The sequence below is a fragment of the Notolabrus celidotus genome, chromosome 3 (assembly GCF_009762535.1).
Source record: "Notolabrus celidotus isolate fNotCel1 chromosome 3, fNotCel1.pri, whole genome shotgun sequence".
Classification (NCBI taxonomy): Eukaryota; Metazoa; Chordata; class Actinopteri; order Labriformes; family Labridae; genus Notolabrus; species Notolabrus celidotus.
The window spans coordinates 39,551,000-39,571,724 of NC_048274.1; the positions used below are offsets into that span (position 1 = coordinate 39,551,000).

At 40.9% G+C, this 20,725-nt stretch overlaps 1 protein-coding gene across 6 annotated transcripts in view; it reads right to left on the reverse strand.

Annotated features, from left to right (window-relative positions):
- The window catches only part of celf1 (cugbp, Elav-like family member 1), a 58,806-nt gene that overhangs the window by 20,531 nt on the left and 17,550 nt on the right, over window positions 1-20,725 (reverse strand). For 2 of the 6 annotated variants that reach the window (XM_034679964.1, XM_034679969.1), the window contains exons 3-7: window positions 12,207-12,296; window positions 4,812-4,999; window positions 4,636-4,718; window positions 3,609-3,657; window positions 1,979-2,113 (exon numbers count right to left, since the gene is read on the reverse strand). In XM_034679964.1, the coding sequence (XP_034535855.1) occupies window positions 1,979-2,113; window positions 3,609-3,657; window positions 4,636-4,718; window positions 4,812-4,999; window positions 12,207-12,296 (545 nt within the window). The remainder of the gene's footprint in view (window positions 1-1,978; window positions 2,114-3,608; window positions 3,658-4,635; window positions 4,719-4,811; window positions 5,000-12,206; window positions 12,297-20,725) is intronic. The other 4 variants (XM_034679965.1, XM_034679968.1, XM_034679966.1 and 1 more) reach the window with 4 other exon arrangements.

Genomic DNA, 20,725 nt, shown 5'->3' on the forward strand with positions numbered 1-20,725 from the left:
CTTTTCACTTCTAAAGCTAGCGTATTCGTGTCAAAGATGGTATGAAGCAACACCAGCATACTTGTGCTAGCTTAGCATAAAACAGTAACAAACTCAAGCTGACTAGCTAGCAGGTTACATTTGCTGTATCAAACTACTGCTGTTGCACCATAGTGCTGAGTGTTGTGGGGTTTTGTCAGATGGCTGTTTCGATCAAGTGTTCAGTTTAATCTCAACAACTCAGACGGGCTTGAACAAGAGAGGTGGTTTTGGCAGTGACAGCTGTTCACCACTTCACTAAACACAGAGTGCTGGGAAAGATGTGTTTGAGTTATTGTTCCCAGTCTGCCTAATCTGTTGAGTGGTCATTCTAGGTGTACTTTGCATGAGAGAAGAACCATCCAGGAACACTTGTCATCCAATCACATCCTCCCTCATGAGCAACAGATATACCCCCAACATCAAAATGTCAAATACTTCTGAAATTATGAAAAAACTTGCAAAGATCTTTACTGCTATAATGAGCAACTGAAGCAAAGGCAACATTTGGAGAAGCCGGTCAGTAGTGACTCAACAAAAAGCCCTCTGTCCGGTGTTTTCAATGAGCCACGGAGCTGAGTATGACCTGAAACAGCATGCTACAGAGGGCCACGCTAGCAAAAGATCCAAGTAATCATGGTGCTTTTTCCCCCAGAGACTACTTGAAGCTGTTCAGAGCAGTAAGTAATAGTTAATTTACACAGTTTTACTCAGTTTAAAGCTTAATTGTTAAAAAAAATGATTGGTCTGAGGGGTCTGGAGGTCCTACCCAAGAACACTGTGAGAATCAAACACTGTATTTCTTGTACTTAGTTGTACTTTTGTATAAAATAGTAATACAATTTCAGACAAAGCAGATGACTGTCTAACATGAGTCTGGTTCTGCTCGAGGTTTCTGCCTGTTAAAGGCAGGGGTGCATTCCGCTCGGCTGGAAGTGAAGCTTTCAGCAGAGCGTCTGCCCCCTGGTGGCTGGCTGCAGTATAGGTCAAAAAATCTGTGTATTTAAAAAATAAATACAAGTTGAACGAATGTTTCTCACATCCGTGTGCTGTGGTGATATGTAGTTATTATTTGACTGTTTTGTGTTCAAGTACTCTTTTTCCTGAAAAGTTTATTTTTCGTTAGTTATTAGAGGTTAAAAAACGGGGTTTTACTTCCGGGTTTGCTTTGATTGACAGTCATGTGACGCTACGCTGTAGGGCGGAGCTCCTTACAGTGGCTTCACAGGCTCTGGCTGCACAATGGCTGTGCCCAGGAGCGGGATTTTTTGGCTTCAGAACCGTACAACGGGAAAAGACGGTCCATTTTTATTTACAGTCTATGGTTAAAGGAAGTTCTTCCTCTCTGCTGTAACTAGCTAAATACTGCAAGTCCTGTCAGTAAGAGGGGACTGGATCTTATCCTGTCTTGGTGTTGGGTCTTTGTTAATAATTTAACATAGAGTGGTCTAGATCTGCTCTGTTTGTAAAAGCATCTTGAGATAACGTTTGTTGTGATTTGGTGCTATACAAATAAAGATTGATTGACAATTTCAGGCAAATTGTTGCATAAACTCACATTAAAACACAAGTAATAGTATTGTATTAGTATTGTATGTAGTATTGGTGGTTGGTATATAGTAGTCAGGACTGTTGTTGGCGTTTCTCTGTGTAAGATTGTTCAAAAGATAGATTTATGCCCCTTTAAACCGATCTAAAGACAGAAACAGTTCAGAACATATTTATTTTCCTGTGCATTAAATTAAATTACAAGACAATGAGGATAAGTGATGATGATGATGAATTGACAAAATGCTGTTCTCATTGGAGACACAGCGGTGTTTTATGAACCACAGGAAATGCATCTGCTTAAAGAGTCGCTGAGAGGGATAGATGTTGTTCAGAAAGTCGTTGTTTTTGTTTATTTACTTTCCTGGCGGTGTGATCTGGAGCCGATGTACAACAGCAGAGTAAGTCTTACCACGACTGAGTCCATCAGGGCCTCGAAGTATGCGACATTCCTCTATCTGTCCGTACGAGGAGAACATCAGCCGGATGTCGTTCTCATTACACTTCTTTGAGATCATTCCAATGAACAGCTTTCTGTCCTCCACTGCTGCATTGACCACAACACAACATCAAACACACCTGTTCTACGTCAAGGTACATGCATCATCATCATCGTGCAACATTTAACATGTACATCAAAACATCCTAAAAGAAACACAGGTTAAGAAGAGGACAGTGTGGTCTAACTGCTGAGCTCAGTGACACTCAAAGGACATGATTTATTTCATCCATCTAAAAAAAGAAGCTAAATATCTGTAGACTTTTTTTAGATTTGGCTGCTGTAATAATTCCTCTTGGCGATACTTACCCCTAAAATATCCCTTCAAACAGAAGTTACATGTTTTTAAGGAATTATGTCTGACAGCTTGTCTCAAAGCCACCAAAGAGGATCACTGTAAAACTGCCCCACACTGTGTTTTGTTCGATTCACAAAGTCTGGTTGTTTGGGAGAGGACGAACAATGAAAGCTGAAGGATCCTACAATAAAAAGCCGAGCTCGATGATCTGCAGCTAAATGGAGCCCATCCAGAAATAACCGCGAACACAGGGGATCAGTGTAAGACTTATGTGTCAAGATTACATCCTGCACCTGTACTGACTTCTTTATGCTGACACAGGTTAAAACACATTCTAGATATCTGACAGATTATATACGAAGTCCTGGGGTCTCATTTATAAGCACTGTGTAGCACAAAGCAGGGTCTGATAGGGGGATACAACACTCTCTGTGCTAAGTCTGTGATCTATTACAGCAAAACTGACAGCAAATGTGCATACTAATGAGTAATATGTGACCCCTTTTTAAATTTCTCTAAGCACAGAGGAGAATACCGGCGATAACCTAACTCAATCGATGGATTTAAAAGTCCAAAATAGCATCATAAAGCATAAAATATTGCAAGGCAGAGTGTGAGGTGTATTATTTATACTTTTAGTTTGCATTTATCAGAGAGTGTGATTTTAGTTTTAACACAGATTACTGTGCAGCACAAAGACACAGCTGTGGCTTAGGCACACACATTGACACAACTGCATCACCTGCACAACTTCATTGGACTCAATGCTGCAGCGTTGTGGTGTCAACCACTGCTCTCTGACCTCCACTTCACTCATAAGCACCCCAAGATTTGAGTGAAAAAGTTTATTCGTCCATCACCCTCTCTGTTGTTGAGATTAAACTTAGGGAATCTTTGATCTGCCGGCTAAGTTCTACCCTTTTTCAGTCATGAGGCACTTTGCATTGACCATTTATGGGCGAATGTGTGCATGCGTGTATAGGGAGGGATATGAGGCTGATTGCATTGTGTGAATGTGTGCGAGTGTATGGTTTTATAAATCTAAGTTCTTGTTTTTAGTCTCTTCATAAGGATTCTCTGCACTGTTTGATAAATGAGGCCCTAGGCCTTTTTCACTCAGGATTCATATCAATCATTTTTAAGAGGCAGCACTTCTTTGGCCAGTCACTTATACATAATTAGATGTCTGTGGTTATGAGTTATCATTACATAAGACTAAGACAGAACTGTTCAAATAATCCTTACCATTGTTTTTCTCACTGTCAGCCGGCTTCATCTGGATTGGGTGGTGCATCTGGACGAGAGAAAAGTGATCATCAGTGTTTCTGTAATGTTAGCAGGGTTATCATTCATGTTACAGTACAGTCCAGCAAAGGCAGTCATATCATGGAGGCAGTTAATTGCATGCAGTTCAAAAAGTTTGGTAAGTTTTGGCTTTAGGAGATTGCTCCAGCTGACTGCCACTGAACAGGTTGTAATGCCTGCTATGTATTCTCTTTAGGTGAATCAGCCTGTCCCCTTTACAGTTCCTGATTTGAAAACATCAGGCGGTTATTCTGTGTCTGACAACATTACAGCCTGCATGGTATGAGGAAGTGTGCAATGTGAAATAACAATATTGCAATAATGATATGTTGTGCGACAGATAAACAAAATTAAAGAGTGCATGTTAGCTGATTTTCAACACTAAATGTGGCACCAGTTAGCCAGCTTAATCTCTATCTGACTGCATCTAAATGGTGTCAATGCTATAACCCTACCCCGCCCCTTAGGTCATCAGGTGGAAGTCTTTTAACCATACACAGAGTCAGATCAAAGTGAAGGGGCCTTGAGTTACAGTGGTCCTTCTCTCTTGATATAACTACCTGCTGACCTAAGGTCCATCACAACTGTCTCTTCTTTTCAAACTAAACTTACATTTGTTGATTTGTGGCATGGATTAAGACATTCAAAATGTGATTTTTACAAATGATCATGTTGTTATAATGATGAAGATGGGATTATTTGCCCAACATTACAGGATTATTACAGATATAAACCTTTTCTTATAATCCCCAGACTGTAAGCATCCCAGTTGCTTTCTTTACCCCTGCTTTGACTGGTCAGCTTCCGTGCATGCTTTGTGTTACATGCATATAGTTTTGGGTACCAGATGAGCATTCAAAACACTCCACGTGGCACAATGAAACAAATCAAAAGTACCCTAAGATCCAAGGTGTCCTCAAGGACTAGCATGCATTTGAATCAGTTAATAAAGGAGGCTGTAACGTACCCCTGGAAGGATCTTCATGTTGTGCAGAGCGTTCTGTGCTTCCAAGGCTGATTTGCGAGTATAGTAGGTTATAAAGCAGCAGCCTGTCGAGGGATAGGAAAGACACAGGGTCATTCACCTGAGTCAGTCCCTGTTGCAGTCTCTACAGATTTGCATTGTGAGTTACCAGAACTGACCTTTGCTCTGTGGGGGATTCTGGCTGCGGTCTCTCAGAACATTTATCTCATAGACTGCTCCATAAGGCTCAAATAGCTCTCGAAGCTGCTCCTCGGACCAGGACCGTGGAATCTGGCCTACAAACATCTTAATTGCATCAATGTCTGGTTGGTCGGGATGCTCCAGAGACCCATTCATCTTCTTCCCACTAGAAAGACAAACACACGTGCATTAGATGGAGATTTCAAACAAAGATGTTGATTTCCTACACAACTTCAGTGTACAGGTTACATTTGTCAAGAAGCACATTTTAACACAACCAGTTTAAAGCCTTTGTTACACCTTGCTGTGTGTATTTAAAGTAAGGAGGCGTAATGGTGTGGAGAGCCTACTTTGACAGCAGGATAAGTGACAGAGGATAACAGAGGAAACAGATATCAGGGCAGGAGGGATACTAGCAGGTAAAGTGTGGATGCTCTGCTAGCAGGTAAAGTGTGGATGTTCTGCTAGCAGGTAAAGTGTGGATGTTCTGCTAGCAGGTAACGTGAGGACGCTCTGCTAGCAGGTAATGTGAGGACGCTCTGCTAGCAGGTAACGTAAGGATGCTCTGCTAGCAGGTAAAGTGTGGATGCTCTGTTAGCAGGTAAAGTGTGGACGCTCTGCTAGCAGGTAAAGTGTGGACGCTCTGCAGCAGGTAAAGTGTGGACGCTCTGCTAGCAGGTAAAGTGTGGACGCTCTGCTAGCAGGTAAAGCGTGGACACTCTGCAGCAGGTAAAGTGTGGACGCTCTGCAGCAGGTAAAGTGTGGACGCTCTGCTAGCAGGTAAAGCGTGGACACTCTGCAGCAGGTAAAGTGTGGACGCTCTGCAGCAGGTAAAGTGTGGACACTGCAGCAGGTAAAGTGTGGACGCTCTGCAGCAGGTAAAGTGTGGATGCTCTGCAGCAGGTAAAGTGTGGACGCTCTGCTAGCAGGTAAAGTGTGGATGCTCTGCAGCAGGTAAAGTGTGGATGCTCTGCAGCAGGTAAAGTGTGGATGCTCTGCAGCAGGTAAAGTGTGGACGCTCTGCAGCAGGTAAAGTGTGGATGCTCTGCAGCAGGTAAAGTGTGGATGCTCTGCAGCAGGTAAAGTGTGGATGCTCTGCAGCAGGTAAAGTGTGGATGCTCTGCAGCAGGTAAAGTGTGGACGCTCTGCAGCAGGTAAAGTGTGGATGCTCTGCAGCAGGTAAAGTGTGGACACTCTGCAGCAGGTAAAGTGTGGACGCTCTGCAGCAGATAAAGTGTGGATGCTCTGTTAGCAGGTAAAGTGTGGATGCTCTGCTAGCAGGTAAAGTGCGGACGCTCTGCTAGCAGGTAAAGTGTGGACGCTCTGCTAGCAGGTAAAGTGTGGACGCTCTGCTAGCAGGTAAAGTGTGGACGCTCTGCTAGCAGGTAAAGTGTGGATGCTCTGCAGCAGGTAAAGTGTGGACGCTCTGCTAGCAGGTAAAGTGTGGATGCTCTGCAGCAGGTAAAGTGTGGACGCTCTGCTAGCAGACAGTTTATGTATGAAATGGACTGACAAAGATGAAACTTAAGACATTAGCTGTATCATTTTAGTTTATTATAGTTAGTTTTGTAAATTCAGAATACAGTTACAGTTAGTTTTAGTTTTTTTGTAAAGCCTTGTTTTTATTTTATTTCAGTTAACGAAAATGTTTTTTCACCTCTCGTTTTCATTATTTCGTTAGTTTTCGTTAACGATAATAACCTTGGTAAGGAGGAAGTACTGCCTGATACTACCTCGGATGTCATTATGTTTACAAGACATAACCCTTTTTCTGTGTTTACCTCCTACACTCAGGGATTTTAAAAGACACAATGAAGTAAACAAAGCCAAAGGAAGTTTCTGATATGTAACAATAGACTTTTCTTGCTATCAATCAACTATAATTGACTGCTAAAAAGTTAAATGCTCTGAGCCCTTCATGAAAAAATCTGAAACAATGAAGAATTTCAACCACAAGCAAGTGGATCACTTGGAGCAGACCCATGAAGGTCATCATTTATTTCTGAGACACATACTGCATTGGGAAAAATACACTCACTTCTAACAGAGCGTTGTGCTATCAATGTTAAAACAAACAATTCACAATCCTTACCTGAAGAGTATTTCCTCTAACAAATCAAACACAGTGCTCAGCCTATTCCAACAACTCTTACACCAGTGGCAAAACAACAGGTGGAGGAATAGTCCTGGAACAACAACTCATTTAAAACCTCAGAGGCTGAAGTAAAAATATATTTTGTATATATTTCTATGCCGGCAAGGTGTAGAAGGAGATCAGTGTCGCACTTCCTGTAGGGATGTCCCAATCAGCTTTTTCTTGCCCCTGATCCAGATCAGATTTTTTTATATTGTATATCTGCTGATACTGAGTCCCAATCCTATGCTTGTGTTTGCCTAGATAAAAGCTGCACAAGTTATGAGCAAGTTAAGAGAGTTGGTTGCAAACTTTTGTGTTTTGTTTTGTTTTTTACAAAAATAGATTAAGTACATTAAATAACTAAAACATGTGTTCAGCTGGCTGGAGTTCCACATCATGTCCCGTTTGTTATTTTTCTTATTACGTATCTATAGTTAGCTGAACTCTGAGAGCTTGGCCACACTCACACGTTTGTGTTCAGCTGCAAATATTGCTCAGTGACAGCTGACATAAATGATTGGGGGAGATCATCGGCTCAAATGCCGATCAATGATCACCTAAAATATGCCCAGATTGATACCAGGATAGAACATCCCACATATGTGTACACACAAACACACATGCACACAGATTAGAATAGCATCAGTTTTTAAAGAAATTACATCCTGTGTATCACTGTGCTTTGCGTTTTATTACTGATTGCAGCTATCATGTACATCACTGTTCCTTATACGCTGTCGCACACTGTCCGTCTTTGTCCAGTCGTAGACTCTCTCACTGGCTGATCTTTATTTATAAATGTATTCTTGGACTTCTCCCTACTTATTTGTGTGTACACGTGTAGAAACCGCAGCCAATATGGCCTGCACTCTCAAGACATCATACAGATGTGGGTCCCGAGAGTCAGAACTGAACTGGGCAAAAAGGCTTTTAAAGTTTCAGCCCTGTTTACCTGGAACGATGTGCAGAAGGACTTGAAACTGACACATCTTGTGACTCTGGGGGAATTCAAGTCACTCATAAAAGACAGAGAAACAAGCTCCATTGGATCTTGTGATTGCACTGTGAAATCATGTAACCATGTGACCGTATTCTATTTGTGTTGTTTTGTGTGCTTGTTGTGTGCTTGTTGTGTGCTTGTTGTGTGCTTGTTGTGTGCTTGTTGTGTGCTTGTTGTGTGCTTGTTGTGTGCTTGTTGTGTGCTTGTTGTGTGTGTTGTAACCTATTTTGTGCTGCCGTCTTGGCCAGGTCACTCTTGAAAAAGAGGTTTTAAATCTCAATGAGTCTCTTACCTGGTTAAATAAAGAAAGAAAGAAAAAATGAATAAGTAGATACAATCACTGAAAATCTAGTTTGTAGGGAGGGAATTTCTGACGATCTTTGGGAGTGTGTTCTCAAACGGGTGCAGAGGTTAATCCAATGTAAAATCATCCATCGCTCTCATTGGACCAAAGTGAGGCTCTCTAACATCTATGACAACACTGATCCCTCATGTGATAGATGTCATCAGGTACCTGCAAATCATGTGCATATGTTCTGGTCCTGCGCTTCTTTGAATATTTACTGGACTGAAATGTTTGATTTCTTGACAAAGATAACAGGGATTCATATAGAACCTAATGCCATCACTGCTTTGTTCGGTGTCTCTCTTTAACCTCTGTCTAAACATCAAGCTGATTTGATAGCTTTCGTTATATTGTTGGCAAGATGGCTCATTTTATTGAAGAGGAAATCTTCAGCCCCGCCCTCCCACACTCTATGGATTAAGGAAGTATTTAACAACCTGAAACTAGAAAAGATCAGATACACAGTAAGGGGCTCTTCTGAGAGGTTTCATAAGATGTAGGACCCTTTCCTGGATCATGCAAAGACAATTATCTTCCCAGTTATTCCCCAATAAAAGCCTTACTTTGTGCTGCTCGGTTCTTGGCCTGACCCATGTCCTGTTGTATTTCTACAACCCTGATTGTTCCAACATGAGACGACCCGCTCACTGTCACGTATAAGGTTTGACCAAGCAGACCCATCTCCTCTTCACTTATTGTTTTATTTTATTATTAACACCTTTTTTTTGTATATATATATATATATATGTGTGTGTATGTGTTTACATATATATCGTATTATTTTTATTATAATTATTGTTATTCTATTATGATAATACATTGTCAATTACAAGGGTTTAACACATTTGTCAAATTTTTTCAGAAAAGTTCTAATAAACAAAGTTCATAAAAAATAAAAATAAAATCTAGTTTACATACCAACCCTTGCCTTCAGCACCCAGGTGCTCTTATCTGCTGCTCAAAGATGTTCACATGTAAATGGTATGGTATCACAGAATCACAGTGATCGGTTATCTCTATGCTGCATTGAAGATGCACACATAATGTTATTTCATGATTTTGAATACGTAATGGTTTTGGTCTATTGTGACCTTTTAAGAGCCAACTAAGCAGATCCTATCGAAAAACTATGGAACTATGTTCTAGATGGCATAAATGTCTTTTCAATGGTGGAGTAAAACTCCTTCAGGTGGAGACAAGACTCCTGTGTGCTAGGGATGCACTGAGCCGATCCTGGTAAAAACTTCCAGACACAGAAAAGGGAAGCGGTAGGGGCTGAGGCAGGGGATGAAGCTGTGTGTACATCGAGAGGAAGGCTGGAAGGAAGGAAAATAAGGTGAGCAATTTTAATCACTGTGTCCACACCATAGACTGTATAAATATGGACGTAGTATCCGTGATGTCACACATCTGTTTCTGAAGAGCTGTTTTGAGGCCAATCGTTGGTGGGAGCCATATTGCTGCTGCAGAGCGATTGTGAGGTAAAGAGGCGGGCTTTGAGCCTCCTAGCCAACAGCTACAGTGTTCCCACTAATCAAGTCAGCTGTGCCTCTCGTTGGAAGACTTGTTATCTCAATATCTTTTAAATTGCCGCATTATAAAATAATTCACCCCCGTCCAGTGAGAGCACATCGAGAAAGGATCTATCCGGACTACACTTGTTTTTTGAACCAGACTGTAAACATGTTTATTTCTGCTGTAAAGATCAGCTTCTTTGAATTAGTGTGGATGTGGTTTTCGGTACTTCTGGAGCCAGCCTCAAGCAGATCCTTGATGAACTGCAGTTTTTAGCACTTCCGCACTGGATTCATATTTTTAGACCGGAGGTTGCCGCTTGGTCCACACCCTCAGTGTCAGCTGACGTTTGTTTCAGCACTCTCAATGAAAACAGTTCAACTTTTGGAACATCCCTGCACTCATCAATGTCACTTCTTCAACACAGACCAATCAGCATCCAGAAGGGGTGGGACTTCCAATATCAACCTTTGTCAACAAAAATAGCCGTGTGGAGGTCCGTACGGTGGAGAAAGTCCACACGCTCATTTTTTCGAGGTACAATTTCCAAGTCTAGAGCTGCTCTGATGTGATGTCTATCAGTAGTTTTTTTTTAGTTTAGAAGTTTAAAAGTCGTCATATCAAACCAAAAATTAAACACACAGAGCATTTTTAAACAGACCTAAAGGTCCCAAGAGAGTATTATGCTGGTACTCTGTAATGGTTAGATGTTTAACATGATCCATTAGCAGTTGGGAAGACAATGAGCTCAAACTGCCTGAAATGATAAAGGTGATCAGTTTTAATAACTTTGTAGTGTATTTTGGTTAGGCAGGCGTTTTCGACCAGAGGAACTTTACCCCTGAACTACATACGTTTCGACCAGTGGACCCAGGGTCTAAATTTAGTTCAGGGGTAGATAATCTCCCCCATAAAAAAGCCCCTGCTAGGGGGGTAGTACTTTTCAAAGGTCCCGGGACTTTCGGGGGGCGGGGCCTGCAATGCTGAATGTGTCTGATTGGTAGATTAACCGCAGTGTTTTTATTCCTCCCTCCGTCCACAATAACATCACACACATCTGTGATTCACTTGATTTCTCTTTCTTTCATTAGTTTTTATTTGTTCTATCTTTTTTGTATGTGTGTGTACTTTTCAAAAGAAGAAGCTGTGATTCTCTTGATTTAGCAGCTTGTAACAGTAGTCTTCTCTCAGCCCACCATGAATGCGTCTCTCCCGGTGTTCCGGTTTTAAAAGTGACCCTGTAAACTGGAGACCTTCAGCTGAACGTGTCAGTGTTTGTGGAGTTTACACAGCTGTTGAAACACAGAGGGAGTTCCTGGGAATGTAAACTAGTTTAGTTTTTATTAAGATTTCAAAATATCCTCATCAGATATTTAATGATGGTCTAAAGACGTTTATGAGGGATGCATCCGGCTGAAAGTCTCCAGTTAACAGGGTCGCTGTTTAAACCAAAACACCGGCCGATCTCTGCCACGGCTTTTAGAGTTCAAAAGGATTTTAAAGCCGTGTTGAAACGTCTTTGCTACTCGCGCTTATCTCCTCTCACGTGTTGATTCAGTGAATCCATCTGTGATGAAATATAGCACCATCTAAAACAGCACCAGCTGAGTCTCTTCATGCTAACAGGCTAACTGTTGTGTTGCTCATAATGAGACCTGCCTGTCCGTCTGCTTCTATGGTGTTATCTGTGATGAATGGCTTTGTTTTACTGCCCTCTACTGGTCTGGTGGTGTAGTGCATTTACCTTTTTCCCCCCTCCATAAGTCACTGGCCTGATTTGCACCATCTAGTCGAAACGCAGACAAAAGGGAATGTAGGGAGGGAATGTACCTGTTTCTATACTGTCACAGCAGATGTCACATTGCGACGATATGTTGTTTTTAATACCATCATTACTACTACACACACACATTTTGGGTTTTGTACATATTTTTGATTTAGAGCACATGAGATATATTTACTCCCCCCCCCCAACACCACTGCAGGGTAAAGAATCATCACATGTAATGCAATGTTTTTGTGCAGTGTCAGGTGAATTTGCTCAACCTACCAGATAGTGGCGCGTAAATAAAAGTGACAGAGTGATTCGTTTCAGTCAACTTAGATTAAATTATAATCTTCTGCTTGTTCCACTCTGACACTGAGGAGCAAATTTGCTGTCAGCAGATGCCACTAACGTTGAGTGCATCTCTTCAGGTCTATCTGGGGCTTAAACATAGTACAGATACTGTAGTCCCTTAAAGCAGCTCAGGGACGTCATCAACTATGTGAATCAGCTGCTGAGGCTACCAGATGATGCTTCACCCATTCCTCTTATGTTTGAATAAGAGATGCAAGAAAACTTAAAACATCAGGGTTTCTTTACAAATACTTACTAGACAGCCATCCCATGTAGAACCCACGCATCATGGAGACTGTGATGGCACAAACAGCTGCCCAAAAACAAGTCCTCCTCACTGACCAATCTACAAAATGATAACAGTTATGACATGCTGTGAAGACACTTTATAATGTCACAGAGTATGGAGATCACAGTTCTTGGGTCAATGAAGATCCTCAGTAGTCAAACCAAATAACCATGGTTAGTAGTAGAACACACAAATTAAGATATTTAAAAGGAAGATTAAATGATTGAAGTTAACCAAAGTAAAAACACAAATAATCTCCAGGCTGAGGTGTTGACACCCTCGCCTCCTTCCTCTTCCTCATAGTCCATGACTGTGTCCTCCGTCAGGACCTCAGGGAGCAGGAACATGGCCTGCTAACTAGAAGAGGAACTTCTATTTAAAGTGAAGACAGCGTGTGCCAAGGATAGCCTCAGGCTTAATGCCATGAAAACAAGGTCATCACCTACAACCTCCACCCAGATGATCCTCCTTTAAGGACTACAGGTGATCCTGCACTAACAAAGGTCAATTACCTGAGGTATCTCAAGCACGGTTTAAATCATGAGGTCGCCTCCTTTGCAAAACTCTGTCTGGCCCCCGGCCCTTGTCAGAGTCTGACAGGTGATGAATGCTGTATTCTCAGGACAGCACTTTGTAAATTTGTCAGAATTAATTATGTTGACACTGGTTTTTTTTTGTCAGTCCAGAGCACCTGAGAAGGTGTTTGTCTGTTAACAGAGACTCCAGAATGAGTGGGTTTCATACACTTCACTGATAAACCTGAGAGTTACACCCAGCAACACCAGTGTGATAAATTACGTTTTCTTTTCATGTCTGAACATGTCTGTATTCAAATCGTGTTTGTCTGTCAGTCTGCCTGTCTTTCTAATTCTCTCCCTCACTGTTGGAGTAGTCACTTGTTATTGCCACAAACAGTCAGTGAAGCATAGGAAGAGGCGGGGGGGGGGGGGGGGGGGGGGGGGGGTGTCGGGTTAACAGGATACAGTCAGGTCATGTAAACAGTTTGACACCCATATCTATGTATAACTGTGTTCCAGATCTGGGATGGTACTGAAGAAGAAATGCATCTATTGTGGATGAACTCAGAAAATATGTTTCCCACTGCAGCAAGAATATGGAAGTATTTTTATTATGTTAAAATATGAATAATTCATGACTCTGTGGAGGGAGAGTATAAAGCTTAGACCAAGCGGCAACCTCCAGTCTAAAAATATGAAACCACATACACATCAATTCAAAAAAGCCAATCTTTACAGCAGAAATAAACATGTTTACAGCCTGGTTCAAAAGACCAGTGTAGTCTGGATAGCTCATTTCTTGATCGGCACACACTGTACGGGGGGGGTGAATTTTTTTTCTAACGCAGCAATTTCAAAGATATTGAGATTACGAGTCTTCCAATGAGAGGCACAGCTGACTTGATTGACAGGCGGGAACACTGTAGCTGTTGGCTAGGAGGCTCAAAGCCCGCCTCTTTAAGTCACAATCACTCGACAGCAGCAATATGGCTGCCGCTGATGATTGGCCTCAAAACAGCTCTTCAGAAACAGATGGGTGACGTCACGGATACTACGTCCATATTTTATACAGTCTATGGCTTAGACAAAGAATTAAACTTCCCATTCTGACTACCATGACAAGGCACATTAATCTCATTAGAATGTGAAATCTGACATCCATGCAGGAGGTACCAAACATTCAAATTTAAATGAATGAAGTTTCCCTTTAAATTAAACTGAGACAATTTCATGAGTCAATTTGAATAAATAAAAAAAATCATGACAAATCGGTGTTTAAAAATGAACCTGAATGAATGAATGTTTTATGGGACACATGGCCACCACACTGATTTTTGGGTCTTAACATACCATTAAATATTTCCAATGTGTGTGGACTGGATGCGCACATTGGATATTTTGGGTTGAGGTGCTGCAGCATTAAAAAAGTTCTGGTAAGCCAAGTCCGTTCTACAACAGACACACTCTACTATGTTTTCTTTTTGTTTACAGCTGTAGTGATAACACACTTTGGACATTGTTTTCTTTTTTTCTAAACTGTCTATTTGCTATTTTCTTCATTCTCTTCCTCCATTATTTTACGGCCCTCGCCTCGCATATACATCAACAACAGAAGCAAGTGCATTGTGCCACAGAAATAATCATCCATGCGAAACAGCAGTATAGAAAATCATCAGGAGGCAAATAATTAGCTTTGAGGCGTTTTGTAATCGATTCATTCCAGACTTAAGGAAGTGTACAATGAGGAGCTGATAACTGGTTATCAAACATTTCATTTAAAGACCGACTTCACTGTATGTTCTTTAAAAAAGAAAATCGACTCCAAGCTAAAACAGGACTGGAAATGTATCGTTATTTTTTAAATATTACTGCTGCCACCAGGACATGTTTGAGAAAGATCAAAGGGTTTCTCAAAATGTTCCTTCACTACAGAGTTTCCTCTTTTTATTCAGTCTGAGTCAGTGCTGTATAAATCTCAGCTCACACATAGAACCACCTTCACCCTAATATTTCTGTTCAAGGCAAGGTAACTTTCGCAGTAATACTATTAGATACAATGCACTGGAATCTAAAAGGATGTGGTAATAGCGCTGGGCGGTATTGAAAATCATGTTATCATGATAAAAGATAATTATCACAATAAATATCAAATCATTATTTCATTTAAATGTAAAGTCAGATTTTTGCTCCTGAGTGAAAGTTGAAGACAGTTTGTTAGTTTGTATCTGGATTTAGTTTTCTGATGAACTCCTTGAATCCATCATTTCTGACGGTGCTAACAGGAAGCAGGTCTTTAATGGAAGATGAGATTTTAGTGAAGTTTTAGTTTGTAGATTATTTTTTTTCTCAGATTAAGGTTATTTCCATAATTTGATTTAAATTTACAACAAATATATATCAAATTGTGTACTGTGTATCAGTTTATAGAGTATTGTTTTGAGTTGTACTTTCCCCTTTAAGGTTACTAAGGGTTACAGACAGAGTGCGGTGAATGCATCACGGTTATTCAGTGTTCGGTCTTACGGTTGTGTTGGACATTAAACGTGTTCACAGCAGAAGTAGTCTCTGTGCTCTTCCTTTACCCACATCCTGAAAGTAGATTTAATGAAGTGTATGAAGTTAATAGTTAACTCAGAGTCGACACAGGGTCAGACTAACCACTCTGCTTTGAGCTGCTAGGTTTTGAGTTTTCTTCAGTGTCGCTGTCGCTCGTCTCAGCTGTGTTTGCATTCCACTTTGAACGTCCATAAGCCCCGCCTACCTCTCACCCTGCAACATGATTGGCTGTTCAATGTCGTTTTCTTCTTCTGTCTGATGTTAGGTGGATACTAGTGTTATTTTAAGTGGCCAGGGGGTGTGATTACATGTTTATTTATATCTAGTTTTTATCAAACATTTTTTATATTTATATCGAGAAAAATTATATCACTATAATTATTGTTAACGAATTATCACCCAGCACTACATGGTAAACTCACTACCCATCTGTCCCCAAGGTGCCACCTCATATTTCCCACACAGAACCATACACTGCAGGGCCTGAATGTCAGAGCAGGATTGCAGGAACTGCACACAAAGCATCCAATACCTGCAACTGTGGCACTCCTAATGTGATAAAATACTGCACAAGTGCAACACAAGACTGGGTAGTACAAATGACATTTGAGAGCTACTTTGTCAGTGACAGCTAATGTTATCTAAATTAAGCTAGCGCCACAGTAAGGATATACATACATTTTTTGTTACTTCAATATTTTTTTAATGTCACATGCCTTAAAACGACACAATATCCATTATTTTTTCATTCAATAGTATTAAGAAGAACCTTTAAAAAAAAAAAGGCCGACACTCCAACCAGAAGTTGCCGCTAGCTAATTAAAGTGAGAGCGAGCAGCGGTGGTCCATCGACGGAGGGATAAGATTAAGAGAGAGTGTAAAAATCCCTGATCTCTGATTCTCTCAAAGTTAAACACTTCCACAACTCCATGCCAACCAGCAGCAAGGGGCCAAATTTGTTTTGAAGTTGTGTTTCGTCCTGTGTGTGTTTCTCTGCTCTGCTCTGTCACAGTCGCTACACCGCCAACTCTCCTCAGTCACCGCTCAGCATATATACTGAAGCATGGAGCGTCCTTTAACACCTGATAAAGACACACACCTCAAAGAGAGCTGAGAAGAGTAACAAAGGTGGTCCCTTTCTGCTTTCTCTCAGTCCCAAACAGCAGACTGTTGACTGAGAGCTTCTCAGCCCTGCACGATGACTGACACCCATACAACGGCTAGATTAAGAAGACAACTAGGAAATACAGGGAGCAAACTGTCTGCAGACACAGGGAGTGACATCACCAATGCATAATTATCATGATAATCATAAAATTGTGATGATTACTCAGATGTTTATTATCCCATCAAATCTCTAATCGCAGCATCCCTAATTCGATGCAAGCTTAGTTCCTCTTGACAAAGGACATTTTTACCACATATAGATTGGCTTAACTCAAATGCTCTCAAACTGAACCTGCACTCACACTTTCTCCATTTAATTTCTCTCTAAAGATATTAGCAGCAACAAAAACTCATCTCCTGCAGCAATTCTATCCCACTAGCCTCATTGCAAATAGATTTGGCAGATTTGGGGTTGTACTTGTAACACATAAAAGGGCATACAATAAAGACATACACCGCCATCATCCAAAGGAAGGTTGTGATTCCCAGGGACAAACTTGGAGAATATACACAAATAAACAAACTCCTACCCATGCATACAAACATTTTAGAGACAGGGAAAAGTCATCCATTAATCACACACCTCATTTGTAATCATCAATGAGTGCACTTAGTGTTAAATAATGCACATATAAATTGGGGACTGTGCATCACCTGGATGTCTGAATGTTGAATGATGTGTGTGTGTCTGGGTTTTATTTATTATTTATGTTTGTCTTTTGTTTTTATGATTTCTATTCTTTGACTACTGTTCTTTTAATGCATCTTTTGCACTGACAAACCAGTTGCACTTCAATTTTGTTGTACAATGTACAATGACAATAAATATATATATATTATATTATATTATATTATATTATATTATATTATATTATATTATATTATATTATATTATATTATATGCTCTGCACTAAGCATTTACTGCATGTTGGAATATAAGAAGCAAAGGGAGGAGCACTACATTGTCTACATTGTGTTGGACAGAAATGTTCCAGTGTGTGTGCATCCTATTCTAGGGGTTTTGTGCTAAAATAACTTCATAGTGCTAAAATAGTTTCAGAGGATTCTACGCACTCCCCCATGAATGGGACCCCAGCAAGAAAACTAGTTTTTTTTTTTAGCTTCATGAAAAAAAATCCTAATTCATAATATTTTTAAGGAACTTTAAGAAATCAAAGGAAAGTGTGTGATTCTCGAGCAGTCTTTAAAGACAACTTTGCAAAGGATCAACAGAAAATTTCCCCACAAGAAATACAACGTCATATGAAGGCAGCATGGCCCAGGGCAGAAAACTTAGCAGAGCATGGTTGCAACTACTTAATGAGCATCAGTGGTGTTATGAGAGGCACCTGGGCCCAAATAAATACATCCTACTCACTCTGTGTCAAGTAACATAGAAGTTTTCAGTGTTGAACCACCACAGTCAAGATAGGCTTTTCTCCTCCTTGTGTAATGCCTGATATATACTATGACTGAATCATCACTGCAGGTGTGCAATTTATGTTATATAGCAGTGGACACTGCCAGACAACTAGAGTTAAAAAATGTGCAAGGCTATAACAGCTGCAAACAGAGGAGACTCAGATATCCACATTTTGAAGGACCAAACTGTTAATTTAGGTGAGTATCCCTGGTTTTTACCTCGTCATTGTCTTCACCATATCTTCTATTTATCATGTCACTCGTATGATAATAAACACTGAGTGATTTCAATTCCACATACATTTATTTAGGAATGATAATTAATGCTGTTAGAGGGGATTTTCTGATGAGTACATTCAGAGAAAGAACATCTGTTACTGTGATCTCCATGTCAAAGAGGAATTTGTTGCATATTGTTGATTGGAGTAGCCAATGAACTCTGCATTACCTCGTTTTACTTTACTCATATGGTATGCCATGTATCAAAGACAGGTTTCCATCACCAAAAGTTGACTTTTTCATGACAGTGGTAAACTTTAAATGGATTGAGTATGAAGTTACAGAAAGATACCATAACACCTCTTATCCATGTGTTGGATTATTAAATGGTAGAAGAAGGATTCACTACATTTTGGGGTATTTTTGCGAACATTTGAATGGACACTGCTCACATTTTTGTAAATATACAAGTTAATTTAGTTCAAACATCATTGACACCCTGACAAATAATTTGACATCTCCTCATGATTATAGACCACACCTTTTGAGCAAATACAGATTAACACCAGTAACACACCACACTTACACACTAGCCAGAATAAGGTACTTACACTGGGCTTGAATTCAAAGAGCAGTGGTCGACCATCATATCAGGGAGAAAATCCAGCTTAAAAGAGGCCATGATGGAAATTCTGTCTTCTCTTCTTCTTGAGCACAAAGAAACTACACTGACACAGCGATCAGTTTTTGGTGGTAAACTCCAGATCGTACACTTGTTGGTAAATCCCTGATGAGGGGAATATTGAGGCAAAGCACTGTTTCAAAAAAGCAGTGTTCTGCGGCAAACAAATCCACATGGAGATCCTGTCCAATGACACACAGAACAACACACAAAGAACCACCTTCGCTTGAGACCGAAGAAGAGCACAAATGACAGAAACAAAGTAACAGGCCTCCAGGTCAGCTTTCCAGGTTTTGGGATGGGGACTATCCAAAGAGGGCTGCTGGGATCACTGAGGCCATAGAGAGTAATGGCCATTTGGGGTTCCACAATCAAAATGCTGATGGTCCACAGCCTTTGTGAACGTTTCTCCTAGACCAGCAGATTTGGCTGCAGCGTCAGATAAACAGCATGTCAGATTGATGGTGATAAGGCCCAGTGGGCAGAGGGAATGAAAGAGGGAGTGAATAGGACTCCCCAGCCAGTAGCTAATCCCCGGACTAGCCACACCAGTGGCCGACAATTAGGTTCCGGCCTGAGGGGGGCTGTGTTTACCCTGTTGTCGTACGGGATGCACTGCTTTTTATGTTATTTGTGTGTGTGAAAACACAGGGGAGCCAATGGTAAAGGACATATGCTTTTGTCTATGTGTACATAGCGCGCACACACACACACACACACACACACACACACACACACACACACACACACACACACACACACACACACACACCACCACACACACACATTTTACGACTGCAACTAACATATATTCAGATTGTTGACTAATCATTTCTTACTGAGACAACCAACAGGATAATGAAATGCACAATTACTTATCAGTCCTCATTAAACTTTAAATTTTACATCACTCTTACAAAAAATCAAGAGTTCACATTTCAGAAGTAGGCAGAGCGATGTTTAAGAGTGCGTGAATTGCACAGACCTGTGTATTTTTCAACAAACACAAGCAATAAATCATTCTGTATTACAATAAACAATATCAGATTGAATTGTCTTCTCTTATAGTCTAGGCTTATGACAAAGCTGGAGTAGGACATCCTGAGAAAGACGCAGCAGTTAGCTTGATTTTGAAAGCACACAGCCAAACAGACCCTCCCCCTCCTTCAGGGCAGCCTGTAGGGAGAGGGGAGGGACACGCCTCCAAACACATGAACGCGCTGTGGCAGACTCCAGCTGGAGGATGACGTCACGATAGCTAGCTGTGGAGCGGCGAGCGATTCACTTTATTTTTATCGGAGGAAAAACACGTCTATCTCCCATGTAAGTAAACCGATTATATTACCACATTAAAAAATTATGTAATTAGTTAGAATGCACAGCATAGCCTGCATGTTAGCTTTACTTGTGTTTGTTTTTATCATCTGAATACAGCTAGAGTAAGGTGTTGCTGCCGGGCTAATAACTCCGGCTAGCCTGAAAGGTGGAAACAGTATTGTCAGCATTACAACTAAAGTCGGTTCTGAATGTTTATTTTGATTTAGCATGTCATGATGTTTAGTTACTAGACGGCTACAGTGCCTATATATTTATTAGCGTTCACCATTGTTGACAGTCTTCGTGTTGGAACTACAACATATTGACTGTTTTTTGTGCTTGTTAGAGCTCTCATGATGACTGCTGATTACGATCCTGAGCCAAGTACCTCAGGTCGGAGAGGACGAGACCGGGGTCAAGTGCAAGGCAAAGTCAGACGAGCGAGAGGGAGAGCAACGACCGGGGACGAGCTCCAGATCCTGGGGACAGCAACAGAAAGTTCCGCCATGCTGCACAGACAGGTTGTTGTCTGGCAGCATGGAGCACTTGGTGCAGGTCATAGAGGAGTAATACCTTGTTGCTGTATCTGGAAAATCCGTGACCCT